At 50.2% G+C, this 13,741-nt stretch overlaps 1 protein-coding gene across 1 annotated transcript in view; it reads right to left on the bottom strand.

Annotated features, from left to right (window-relative positions):
• Positions 1-8,183: 8,183 nt before the first annotated feature.
• Positions 8,184-13,741, bottom strand: part of ASB13 (ankyrin repeat and SOCS box containing 13) — a 26,178-nt gene continuing 20,620 nt past the window's right edge. The window contains exons 4-7 of the mRNA XM_010836612.1: positions 13,257-13,407; positions 11,618-11,752; positions 11,250-11,441; positions 8,184-10,056 (exon numbers count right to left, since the gene is read on the bottom strand). Coding sequence (XP_010834914.1) covers positions 9,929-10,056; positions 11,250-11,441; positions 11,618-11,752; positions 13,257-13,407 — 606 coding nt within the window. The 3' untranslated portion in view covers positions 8,184-9,928. The remainder of the gene's footprint in view (positions 10,057-11,249; positions 11,442-11,617; positions 11,753-13,256; positions 13,408-13,741) is intronic.

The following is a 13,741-nucleotide window of genomic DNA, read 5'->3' as shown; positions in this document are numbered from 1 at the left end:
CTTTCCTTTACCTCCTGAAGCTGCTCAAGGGCAGAACTCTACCAGGTGCCTGGATTCACTTGGAAATATTAAAGAAAAAAAAAAACACCAAAGGAAACCCAATCCACAGTGGCCTGCCCTGGTTCACTGGTAAGACAGAGATTTATCTACGTCTCTGGATCTCTTCCGGTCATCCGTCACCTCCTTCAGCCGTCGGAACATCCTGAGGAAAGTACGAATTCACTCTGGGCTGTGATCAGAGCCGTCTGTCTGCACAAAGTACGGGTGGTTACGGTGTTCACTCCTGCAGTTCAGGCATTGGCTGCAGCTGGAAGTCGATGCTGACAGCAGCAGAGAGAAACACAGCGCTGTTCTTTGTGGCCAGGAACCTTCGAAGCAAGATTCCCAGGACCCCAGCCCCAGAAGCCTGGCTCCCTGCGATACCCCTGGGAAGCACGATGGGAAATGACCTCAGCTATGCCAAACGCCTCAAGGCTCCATGCGTCTCCCTAAAACACTACACGTTGAGGGCGTTTCACTGGACTGGACCTCGAAACTAAAGTTTGAGAGCCTGGTGGAGAGGAAACCGCAGCTGGCAGAGCAGTGGTCCCCAGTGTGGGTCTTCCCGACACCCCCTCCAGCAGCCGCTGTGTCCCATGAAACTCACAGAAATGCAGGTTCACAGGCCCCAGCCCAGAATCACTGAATCAAGTTTTTTTTCAGGGAGGAGGCCCAGCACTCTGTTTTAACAAGCCCCCCAGGTAACTCTGTTCCAGGCAAAAGTTTGGGAACCACTGGAAGAGAAGCCAAGGAAAGTTCCATGTCCACCTGCATCTCCTCCCAGGGAAATCAGGGTATGGGCCTGGATGCTTTAGGTCCATCTACCCTGACCCTGGAAATCCCAGCCTGCCTGCCTTCCTGCCCTACCCCCTGATGGAAGACAGTGCTTAGTAGGTAGCAGAGTATGCTACAGGTTTTAATAAGTGCCAGATTTTAAGCCACATTCTTGCTTGGCAAATGGTGGGTCCTAGGTTCATGTTCAGTAGACACTGCCATCCACCATGTTGAATCACGACTGTCACATTTGCAAAATACTCCTTTCTTGTGTTAGTGAAGGTTCTCCTGGGAAACAGGCCCAGTGGGATACGCCTTCCCATGCATACAGAGAAGGGAGGATTTATCACACGGGACTCACTCCATCATGGAGGCTCAAAGTCCCTCTGTCCACCTGCAGCCCTAAGCCCTGGGCACCTGGTGGTATAGTCCAGTCCAGACCTGCAGGCCTGGGGACGGGAGGAAGCCATAGTGCCAGTCCCAGTCTGAGGCAGGAGAACACCGTGTCTAGCTCAGTGGTCGGGCAGAGAGCAGACCCCCCTCCTTTCCATCTTTGTTCTCTTCAAGCCTCGAGGGACTGGATGGTGCCTCCACATTGATGAGGGCAACCTTCTTTATTCAGTCTGCTGACTCAGATGTTCATCTCTTGCAAGGAGACCCTTAGAGACACCCCAGAATAATGTTTTACCTGCTACCTGGGCATCCCCTGGCCCAGTCAAGTTGACCCATAAAATTAACCATGACTCACTTCATAGCATCCCTTCCTCCCATCCCACCCAGAGGCATCCTGTCCCTGAATGTTACTCCAGGTAATAACCAAGCTCTTATTGTTTTTCAGTCACTAAGTCATATCCAACTCTTTGTGACCCCATGGATTACAGCACACCAGGCCTCCCTGTCCATCACCATCTCCTGGAGCTTGCTCAAATGCATGTCCGTTGAGTCGGTGACGCCATCCAACCATCTCATCCTTTGTTGTCCCCTTCTCCTCCTGCCCTCAATCTTTCCCAGCATCAGGGTCTTTTCAAATGAGTCAGCTCTTTGCATCAGGTGGCCAAAGTACTGGAGCTTCAGCTTCAACATCAGTCCTTCCAATGAATATTCCGGACTGATTTCCTTTAGGACTGACTGGTTTGACCTCCTTGCAGTCCAAGGGACTCTCAAGAGTCTTCTCCAACACCACAATTCAAAAGCATCTGTTCTTCAGGGCTCAGCCTTCTTTATGGTCCAACTCTCACATCCATACGTGACTACTGGAAAAACCATAGCCTTGACTAGATGGACCTTTGTTGACAAAGTAATGTCTCTGCTATTTAATATGCTGTCTAGGTTTGTCATAGCTTTTCTTCCAAGGAGCAAGTGTCTTTTAATTTCATGGCTGCAGTCACCATCTACAGTGATTTTGGAGCTTAGGAAAATAAACCAAATTCTGCTGGGCCAAATTTCCAACATCCCTTTCACCCCTGAATTGTTTTTCTCATCCAACTTGTGCCCGCTAACTTAACATTCATTTTCCTCTCTCTCATTATTCATTTTATCTCTCTCTCTCTCTTCTCCCATTTTTGGTGTCACACTGGTCCTTCTGTGATGCATGGAAATCCTGGAAGCACACCTGTGACAAGGTGAAGGTTTAAAGTCATGTCAGTGGGACAACCCACATTACAAACTTCTACAACCAAAGGTGCCTTGGGCATCTCAGTCAAAGTTTCCTCCTCCTGCTTTCCCTCAAGTTCAATATAAACTAAAAACCTGTCTTTTCTAAAAAATGATTTTATTTCTGTGTTTACTTTTGGCTGCACTGGGTCTTTGTTGTTGTGTTCCGGCTTTTCTCTAGTTGCAGCGAGCAGGGCCTCCTCTCTAGTTGTGGGGCTTCTCGTTGCTGTGGCTTCTCTTGTTTCAGAGCGTGTGCTCTAGGACACATGGGCTCAGTGCTTGCAGCTCCCGGGCTCTAGAGCACAGGCTCAGTAGTTGTGGCACACGGGCTTAGCTGCTGTGCGACATGTGGGATCTTCCTGGATCGAACCTATGTCTCCTGCATTAGTAGGCGGATTCTTTACCGCTGAGCCAGCAGGGAAGCCCCAGACTGTCTTTGAGATCATGTTTAGTATCAAGTGGATTCATATCCTTCACAATCCAGCCTTCAGGTCCATTGTGCCTCCGTTCAGGGGTGGCAACCCCTCGCCAAGCAGGGCCCCCACATCCCTGAGCCAAGCCTGTGTGTGTGTGGTCAGCTGGCTGCCTGGCTTTGGGTTTTAGTCCTTTATGACCCAGGCAGACCCTCACAGGATGCTGCAACCATCATCACAAAGCAATCGATCAAACCGATTACACGTTTCTAGAACACAAAGGAATGTGTTTTTGTAGGCTGGTTTGGGAACTTGTTGATTTTGTTTCCATGAAGAAGTGTGTTCAAGTAAGAAGCCAAGTCCCCCGTCTCAGGTCACAGTTCCCTTGTGATTAGAAACGTCCTTCAGCTTTATCGAGTCTCCCAGATTGGGCGGCCCTTGCTTTAGAGGCCTGTGAGCTGATCCTGGGGCCGCCTTCCAGGTGAGGCCCCCGGTTACAGGTGTGGGGGTGTGTCCTCCAGCCTTTCAGGTAACATTGCTCTGATCCGTGCTGTACGTGTCCGAAACGATGTCCTGCCCTTGGCCTGTTCTGAGAGCTCTGGCCAGTCTCCCAGGGAAGAGGCCGCAGAGTCGGCTGGACCCAGCGCCCCGTGTTTTCCACCAGCTCCCCTCCCCTCCCCTCCTCCAGCTGCTCCCTGTGCTGCCCTTAGCCCCTGCTCGGTTGGCTCTTACACAGAACTGAATCCTATTTTCTGCTATATACACTGTGAGCTTTTTTGGGGGGCCATATGGCTTGTGAAATCTTAGTTCCCCAACCAGGGGTTGAACCCAGGCCTTCCACAGTGAGAAAGCAGAGTCCTAACCACTGGGCCACCAGGGAATTCCCCACTCTCTGCTTTTTTTTTTTAAAGAACCAAAGGACCCCTCTGAATCTCCAAAAGAAAAAGTAAAAAAAAAAAAAAAAAGACTAACGATTAGACTCTTTGAAGGTAGCCTGTGATGATCTTTCTCCTATGGCTCAGTTAATTTCAATTTTTAAAACTACCCACATGTGTTCTGCATGGTGACTCATAGGCAGAAGGTCTGGCTCCCTTCTCCCAGTTTGTCCCTTTGTAGAAGTCTCCTCCAGGCCTTTGGAAGCAGTAAGCCCAAGAAATGTTTCTAGTGAACGCTTGACCCATGTAAAATCCTACGTGATTAAACTTCACTCTCTGGTTTCTGTGTTTGGGAGGAGTGTACGAAATGAAACAAAAGAGAAGCTGTATCAGTCAGTCTGTGGCATCTTCACACTCGCTCTGGAAAAGTGCTGCCAGTACTACAGGTCCTTGTAAAGCTTGGTAAACTACGCAGCACCATGGATAGGAAAATGAATGACGCTGTAAATATTTATTCGCACAAGACGTGAGAAACAGTCAAGGTCATCTCTCCCCTTCTCTTCTAAGAGCAAAGTTGGGCCTCCTTCCTACTTGGGGCTCACGGCCCCTTCCTGCCCCCATTCCCAGATATACTTCCTATGTCTGTTCCCTGAGCAACAGATTCAGGTCCTTCGGGGCCAGGACTCATGCTTCTGTTTGGGGTGTTGGCTTTTGCTTTTGGTGGGGTTACTGGTATCTTCAGTGCCCAGTGGAGAACCTAAGAGAGAATAATCAGTTTGAAAAATAAACAAAACAGGGCTTCCTTGGTGGCTCAGTGGTAAAGAATCTGCCTGCCAATGCAGGAGACACGGGTTTGATCCCTGGTCTGGGAAGAGCCCACATGCCATGAAGCAGCTGAGCCCAGGAACTACAGCTATGGAGCCCTGAAGCGACAACTGCTGATCCCATGCAGCTTAGAGCCCATGCTCCACGACAAGAGAACCCACCACCACAAGAAACCCACACACAGCTAGAGAGTAGCTCCTGCTCACTGCAACTAGAGGAAGACCCAGCACAGCCAAAAATAAATAAAAGAAGGGTAGATGGATGGAAGGAAGAAATGAAAGGGAAAGTGGACCAAGGGCCGACAGGACATTCCTTGTCTCCTTCATCCAGCGCCCTGTCTCCACCACAGCAGAATGAGCCTCCGGATCCGGTGAACACCGAGAAGCAAGGGGAATTTTCTCTGTGGATCGTGCAGAATGCAGAGGGGTATGCTACTGGCACACCCAGCTCAGAGGTCTGTTGCCAGTTCTCTTCTCTGAAGTTTGTGGTTCATGAGAACTGCACACCTGGAGACCAGCTGCTGGAAAGTCAGAGTCTATATGAAGAAGGAGATGTGTGTATGAGAGAGAGACTTGTCACGAGCCTCTCCACCTTTATTTGTGGTTTTGAGACATTAGGCTTCTAGGAGGCTCCCTGTTTAGATTGGACCAACTTCAGACATATTTGCATTCAAGCTGCCAGAGATCACGAGACTTTTGATGCCAGCATAACATGAGCTTAGCTGTCAATGCCACATGGTACTCACACTGAGAAAAGAGGAAAAACAAAGTCTGCGGGGTCTGGAAGCCTTTTCCAGGCCGTCATGGAAAGGACAGTCAGTGCTGCAGGGTGGAGAAGCAGGCAGCCTGCTGGCACTCCCGCAGTCAGCACAGCTGCTCACAACATGGGCCAGTGAGCTCTGCGATGGGAGCTGGGCTTAGGCTCACTTTCCTGAATAAAGGAACTCAAACGCTTAACTCAAAGGTTATCATGTGGGTTCTGCGATGTCACTGAACACACACATATCCTTAGACGCTCAGTCTGTCTTGTATTTCACTTTATACAAATGGATTCATACTATACTTCAATAAGGTTGGCAGCTTTTTTTCATTGGCCGTTGTAATTTTTAGATTAGTGGTAAACCATGTAAACCATATCCGACTCAATGGACATGCGTTTGAGTAAGCTCTGGGAGTTGGTGATAGACAGGGAAGCCTGGTGTGCTGCAGTCCATGGGGTCACAAATAGTCGGACACAAAACGACTGAGCAACTGAACTGAACTGATGTAACTCTAATTCACCTTAACAGTCACAGTGCATAAGCATTAAGTGAATGTGCAAATTTACTCTACAGCTTCTCCGCTTCTGAGGTCTTTCACTATGACATGCATTGTGGCACTAATCATTGCCACTCGTCTGCTTATGACACACATGAGGGTTCCTTCAGGTACATTTGCCAAAATAGAAATGCTAGGGGGAAGGTATAATCAGATGAAGGTAGTCAAAAAAGGACAACTTCTAGGACTTCCCTGGTGGCACAGTGGATAGAATCCTCCTGCCAATGCAGGAGACACAGGTTCAGTCCCTGGTCCAGGAAGATTTCACATGCCATGGTGCAACTAGGCACCACAACTACTGAGCCTGTGCTCTAGAGCCCATGAGCTTCAGCTACTGAGTCTATGCCCTGCAACTACTGAAGCCTGCATGCCAAGAGCCTATGCTCCACAACGAGAGAAGCCACTGCAGTGAGGATCCCGTGGACCGAAACCATAGAGTAGCCCCCACTTGCTGCAACTAGAGAAAGCCATTGCAAAGCCATGAAGACCCAGTGCAGCCAAAAATCATTTTTTAAAAAAAAGAAAGGACAAACTTCCTGTTACAAGATAAATAAGTGCTAGAGATGTAACACACATGATAAATATAACACTGCTATACATTGTATAAAAGTTGTTTAAAAAGTAAATTGAGTTCTCATCACAAGGAAAACATTGTTTTCTATTTCTTTCATGTTGATCTATATGAGATGATCCACGTTCAGTAAGTCTGAGGTGGTCATCATTTCACTGTGTGTTGTACACCTTAAACTCATATAGTGCTGTATGTCAATTACAATGCAACTAGAAGAAAACAAAAAAGAAAGTAGAGCTACTGTACAATTGTGGTAAAGCACTTTTAGCAATATGATCTAACAGCTTTCCAAAACACACGTACCAATTTATACCCCTGTTGGCCGTCTGAGTTGCCATTTGCCCAACATCCATTTTCATCTTTGTTAAGATGATGGTACTTAACGGTATCATTTCATTGAAGTGTGTACTCACCAATGTGCATTTCCATCATCACTACTTTGGACAGGTTGGACAGGAAAGGACCAACCTTTCATGTCATGGGACATTTGAGGTTTCCTCTTTTGTAAATTTCTTGTTCATAGTCTTTGCCTGCTTTATTTTGGGGGGGAGGGGGGTGTTAATCTTCTTCTGAATGATTTATAAAATATCTTACATAGTTTGATCAGTAGTCGTTTGTTATCTTTATCACAAATATCTTCTCCAAACCTGTCAGCTGCCCATTGGGCTGTTATTTTTTTTTTAATTTTTTAAAGTAGAGTTGATTTACAATGTTAATTTCTGCTGTACAGCAAAGTGACTCCGTTTGTATATATATTGTTTTTCACACTCTTTTCCATTATGGTTTATCACAAGATGTTGAATATAGTTCCTTATGTGCACATTGAATTTTAAAATGTAAACTGAGAGGTGTTCTGAGTGGATTACTCCCGAAATAGGTGGTCCTACCTCAAAGTCAGAAGAGAATTGTTTACATGGTTGTAAGATGTGTGCATGCGCTAAGTCGCTTCAGTCATATCCAATTCTTTGAAACTGTATGGACTGTAGCCTTCCAGGCTCCTCTGTCCATGGCATTCTCCAGGCAAGAATACTGGAGTGGGTTACCATGCCCTCCTCCAGGGAATCTTCCTGACCCAGGGATCGAACCCACGTCTCTTATGTCTTCTGTATCAGCAGGCAGGTTCTTTACCACTGACATCACCAAGGAAGAGGTTTACACATCAACAAAGCCACAGTCATACATACAACAAAGTACAGTCATGCATACAACTTTAATATTTGAGAAGCACGTCATTGTTTTCAAGGCAACGTCTCATCACCGAATTTTGGCTTCATGAAAACATCTGAAACTAACTGGCCTTATATTCTCATCCATGAGATTTGGTGGTTGATCATTATATCCTTTCAATGATCAAAGTATGACCTTGATCCCTCTCCTACAGCCGGGAAGACCCAGGCTCAGAGGGCCGAGATGTGTCTTCAGCCAGTCCTATGGTGGTGTCTATGCTCATCAGTTACATCTCAGTAAAGTGGGGGGCAGCTACAGGAAGCCCTGGAATGTTAGCCATCTGATCCCTTGGGCAGGGTCTCTCCACATGCGGGGGTATGGAGACCAGCACCAGGAGAGGAGCGGCTGGAAGAGGAGCGAGGGAGACACACGTCCAGGACTGGCCAAGACCCAGCGGAGGTGACAGCAGCCCCTCTGGCTCTCCCTGGATGAAGCCCACCCTGTGCTTCTGCCCGCCCCCAATAAGAAAAGGGCCATGTGCACAAAAGGATGGACTCACCCCGACCAATTTTATTGAGCAGTGAATGCAGGAACCAGACTCTGCCCCTGGTGTCCCACATGTGGAAACGTTAGCAGCTTTCACAGACAGAGGCAAGTTCCTGTTGCAAAGATGAGGGCAGAACCTGGCGCTTTTTTGTGTCTGTGTGTGATTAGTGCACACGGGTACACTGATTGACCCAGAACACATATCTACACCTGCAGCAAATGGGAGTGGCTCTTATCTCCTCATACGAGGAAGCACCATCCTAACAGCCTGAGCAGTGGAGCAGAAAATACCCACAGCTGCCAGCACAGAGCTTTCCACCACATATGGGCCCCACCCATGTAGCCCTGCCAAGAGGCGCCCCTGGTCGTGAGCACAGCTGGCGTGACCTTGACCCACCAGGCTCATTCTTCCCCCCACAGTCTCCGGAGGAACCTGGTGAGGTCAACATTTCTGGGGACACTGGCTTGAGGCCTGACCCACAAGAGAGTTCACAAGGGGTACTTTCTCCATTGCCCCCCAAACCATATAGACCTCAACTACTTATACAAACGTCCTCTAGTTTAACCCCTGAGATTTTAAATTATGATACAGAATCTTAAGCAGACAGGTGCAGTTTGAACATACTATGTCATGTCACCTCATGGTTTATAATGTAGAATTACTTGCTTCTTTCTATTACTAAAAACAGACTGTGCAACACTTTCTCGCCCTGACTGGATGACGAGTCTGATTCCTGGCCAGCTCACAGCACCAGGGCAGTGCCTGAAGCTCAGATGTTCCTTAAGTGTCCACAAAAAATGCATGAATCCACGCTCGACCTGGCAGAGGGTGATGCGACCTCTTCTGCCAACTGCAGAGCTTCAGGAAATTAGCAAAACTTGGGGTGGGCAAAGAATTCATTTAGCAGCTGTAGAAAGATGAAAAACAGTCTCTAAAGAGTTTCCCAGCAGTGCTTCACGTTGGAAATCACTAACCCAGGAAGGATGTGCTAAGACGCCTTCCTGTTACCTGTTGCTTTACAGACTTGTTAACGAAACCTAAGTGCTACAGCGCATGTGTCTAAAAGCTTTCATCACCAGCATACACTTTTTGAAAGAGCTGAGACCTCAGACTGGAGAAAAACTTCTTAAGAAACACTGTGGGAATAGGAAGCCTGATACTTCCCCACTGAGACCTGTATAAAGCCCCCTGAGCGATGGGCACACCTGGGCACAGGTGATTCTCACAAGGTGCCAACAGTGGCTCCAGAAAAAAGCACCCAAGGGGGCAGGCTGTCCCCAAAGTGCCGTCCTGGGCCTGGCTGGGACCCACTCCCAGGGGCCCGCCCCCTACAGTGCAGGCGCCTCCCTTTGCACATCCAGGGCCACCCGGCACTGAAGGAATCAGGGGTGGTGCCTCCCAGGTGTGTGTAAACAGAATCAGAGCCCTGGCCCCCCAGCCCCACCTGGCCCCCCCATGCTTCTGGAGAGTCTGTCCTGAAAATCCCTCCGAGGAAGGTCATGAAGACAGAAACCAGCACGGCTGGGAGGAAGTTGGAGCCAGCTGGACTGAAGTCCAGGGAGGGCCAGCCCCAGGCCTTTCCCAGGGCCTTAGAAATATCCGCCAAGGGTCTGCACAGAAGACGAAACAGGATGGTCCGGAGGGACTCGGGGTGCTGCTCCCACAGCAGCACCACAGTTTCTGACGTCGAGGGCAGAAAGCCCCCGTCGGCCCTGAGTCACTGGCTGCCTGGACCTCGCGCCTGAAGCTCAGTTGTAGGAGAGGAAGTCGATGAGCCGGGGAGGGATGTCCAGTCTGGCAATCTTCTCCAGCCCCCTGACGCCAGCCGCCCGCCTCAGGCTCACCCTGCAGAGCTGAGACAGGCTAAGAGGGGTCTCTGCAGAAAGGGACAGAATGTACGTGAGTCAGCTTGAGGAAGGAGTGCAGCATCCTTCAGCGTAACAAGAGCCAGGACAGAACTGCAGACACCTCCCCTGTCCTGCAAAGATGATGAGCCCTGTGTACCCTCTCCGGAAGGCAGCCAGGAAGGACAGCCAGGGACTGGGATCCAGGACAGAAGATCAGGAAATAGAATTCAGCTGATGGCCCCTGGGGTTTCATCTTGTGGGCTTTGGGTTTTGGGGGGATTTTTTTTTGGCTTTTGTGATTTTTTTTTTTTTTTTGGCGCCATAATGTTATAACTGAGCACATGGATTCGTCAGCAAAGCACAAATCTGCAGCCAGTAGGCTTGTTTGTCAAACTTCCAGACAGATGAGGATTGGGCAAGGGTTCAGGCAGCCAGTGCTGGCTGCCCACCCCTGCAGTTCCAAGCCCCAGGGGCTCTGCTCTGGAGCACTGCAGCCACAGGGACCCATGAAGAACTGACCCACAGGACAAAGGGTCAGGACCGCAGGCCTGAAGATGAAGCCTGGAGCTACAGCTCATGAGGGACACACACCAGGGCAAAAGAAGGAACATGCCTGGAGGCCCCTGACCATTGGGCCATAGGAACGTGTACAGAGCAGAGCCTGGCCCCAACGGCTGCCTTTAGGACCATGAGTGTTTGATCAAAATATCCATATATATTAACCAAAGAGAGTATTCTCTACTTAAGAAATGTTAGGAAAGAAAAACCTCTTTGAAAGAAAAATGAATTACTGGTGACATTCCTTTTCCCAGTTACTTCCTCCTAAATTATTTAGATGCAGCAAGAGAAAACACCTTCTAGAAAATGTTTTCTGGACAGATGTAGATAGTATTTGCCTCTCAATCCATGATGGATTTTGGTTGGGTCAGGTTGGCAAAATGTTTAATCAATGGGTTTTTTTTTTTTCCAATTGGTATTTGAAAGCCTCTTGTGACTGCAATTCCATGTAAACTCTTAAAAATGTGTCCCCAGAGACGAGGCGTTTTCTTAGCTGGTGGTTTGTCCTGTCAGCTGAAGATTCCGGCCTGTATCTGCATCATCGCAGGGACCCGTCTGAATAAAGGGATGACTGATCATGATCATCCCAGAGGCTCCCACAAGTGGTCCCCACAACCCCAGCGCGCGCATACGCGGCGCCAGGAGCCACTGCGCACACACTCACTCTCATAGTGCTCCAGGCACCTGGCGGGGGCACTGCTGGCCCACGTGTAGTCCGACGGCTTCCGCCCCCGGTTGTCGCGCGCGTAGATGTTGCCTCCAAACTGGATGAGCATCTCGATGAGGTCCACGTTCTTCACCTTGGCTGCGTGGTGCAGTGCCGTCTCGTGGAGCTTCGCCGCGTTCACGTTTGCCCCTGTAGGGGTCAGGAGTAGGGTCAAAAATCTCCAAGGAGCACGGGACATGAAAGCATCAGCCCCTTCCCAGAAACAGAGTCGATCTCTGCAGCAGCAGGCGGCGCAGGTGGAAACGCTGTTGTGCTGAGCCCGGGGCTAGGGTGGAGGGGTGGGGGGGGCGACAAAGACTACGCACCCGCATTGAGCAGCACTTTGACGCAGTCCAGATGCTCGCGGGCGCATGCAACGTGCAGAGGGGTCCCAAAGTGGCAGTCGTGCGCTTCCAGGTTGGCCCCAACATCAATCAGAAGCCTCACACACTCGGAACTTCCTTAAAAGAAACAGAAGCAGAGGGAAAAGCCTTGTGTATTTGAAGTAACAGGCGTGGCTGGAGCGAGCTTGGCGGCAGCAGGAGACAGGGGATGTGGGCTGCAACCCATGGGAGCACAGGGTGGGCGTCCTTCCCTGGGGAGCTCGCCCACCATCCCCCAAAGCCCGCCAGGCAAGGGGACAAGGGGAGAGCTGCACGGATCTATACCCAGCACTGGGAGAACACAAAGTTTGGGTCACCAGCTGTGAACACAAAGCTCCCCGGCCCTGGTGGAGAGAAGGGTCTCCCCACCTCTGGTTGTTCCCCAAGCTGTATCTGAAACACAAAGCTGCCTGGATGAACTTCCCTAAACTTTCCTACCTCAGGGGTTCCCTGGCCCCTCCCAGCTGACACCTTTCTGGCCTCTTTCCTGGCTTTTCTCCAGCATCTTTAACTCAAGTTTGGGGTTGAGCTTAGGTGGGGCTCCATCCATCCCAGACTCCATCCTCTCTCATTTCTTGATCACACCTGCTCCCCCTCCACCACCAGGCTGTGGCCATTTTCATGTGAACTTGTCCCCCATGACCAGGTCCTCTCCATTCCCCAGCCAGCATCCTCCTCACCCTGAGCCGACCTGGACCTTGGCTGTCCTCTCCCCTACATCAAATCTAACCACCCTCTGCCTGAGCTCTCCTGTGTGTATGTGCAATGCACACACTAACTTCTGCTTGGTTTTCTCTTCTTAATCTGTCCCTTGTCCCTTGTCCATCCTATTGGCAGGACGCTGCCAGTGAACCTAAGATGAGTGAAGGAATAAAAACACTTCTCTTCCCCATGCTGTGCATGGATGGGTGGCTGCTAAACAAATCTTTCAAAAATGTGTTCCTAGCATTCAGCATCCGCTCAAAAACCTTCAGAGCTGCCTGAAGCAGTCCCCATTGACAAAGGTGACTTGGCAGTGGGATTCGGGGTGCAGGCAGCAGAGACAGGGGAGCCATAGGAGAGCCCAGGTCCCAACAAGCACAGCGAGCCAGAGCATTGCACCTGCCAAAGCCCAAGACAGGCGTGCAAACTTTGCTCTAAACAGTGGAATCCAAACTGCCTAGTCTAGCCTCTCAAATATTTCTGGCCCACTGGTCTCACCCTAAATTTCCAGTTCTGCCTGTCATAGCTCCTCTCCTGGGCGTGTCTGACCCAGTGAGACTGGAGCAGCCGTGTCCTCCCACCCTCTGAAATCCAGCGGCAGCTGAAAACCACAAGCGCCCAGCTCCTCTGAGAGCATCTGCCTCGAGGATGCCTCTGGGCCTCCTCTTCCTGCCAGATCAGGAACTCTCAGGGCAGCCCATGAGGTGAGTGGCTGCAGGGGGCACCTGACTCCTGGGTGAGCATCTGAAAGATGCTGACTGACTAGAACCCTGCCTTCAGTCCAGGCGAGCACTGCATCTCCAGGAGGAAAAGCACCGGACTCCACAGCTTCACCAGCCATCGGACAGCCTCCCTGGCATCTAGGCCTCTGCCAACTCACCGCTCATGCAGGCCTCATGCAGCGGGGATGCTGTGTACAGGGGTGGGTTGACCTTGGCCCCGTAGGAGAGCAGGAGCTTCACGCACTCGACACTGCCTGAGGCACAGGCATCACAGAGCGGGGTGCTGCCATCGATGTTGCGAGCATCCACCTGGAGGGAGGGTAACAAGCATCAGAGGGTGAAGGAGAGGGTGCCGGCCACTCACGCTCTGATGCATGTTCATCTCTGCAAAGACACTGCGTGGTTCTCCTGAGTCCTTAGGTTTTCTACTACGTATCTTCCCTAGTGGTTCAGAAGGTCAAGAGTCTGCCTGCAATGCAAGAGACCCGGTTCAATCCCTGGGTTGGGAAAGTCCCCTGGAGAAGGGAATGGCAACCCACTCTAGTATTCCTGGAGAATCCCATGTACAGAGGAGCCTGGCGGGCTACAGTCCATGGGGTCGCAAAAAAGTTGGACACGACTGAGTGAAGAACACCATTACATA

This window comes from Bison bison, unplaced genomic scaffold (assembly GCF_000754665.1).
Source record: "Bison bison bison isolate TAMUID 2011002044 unplaced genomic scaffold, Bison_UMD1.0 scf7180017864063, whole genome shotgun sequence".
In the NCBI taxonomy this organism is placed as follows: domain Eukaryota; kingdom Metazoa; phylum Chordata; class Mammalia; order Artiodactyla; family Bovidae; genus Bison; species Bison bison.
Note: the sequence above shows the minus strand (reverse complement) of the source record. Positions and strands in the feature narration are given on the sequence as shown.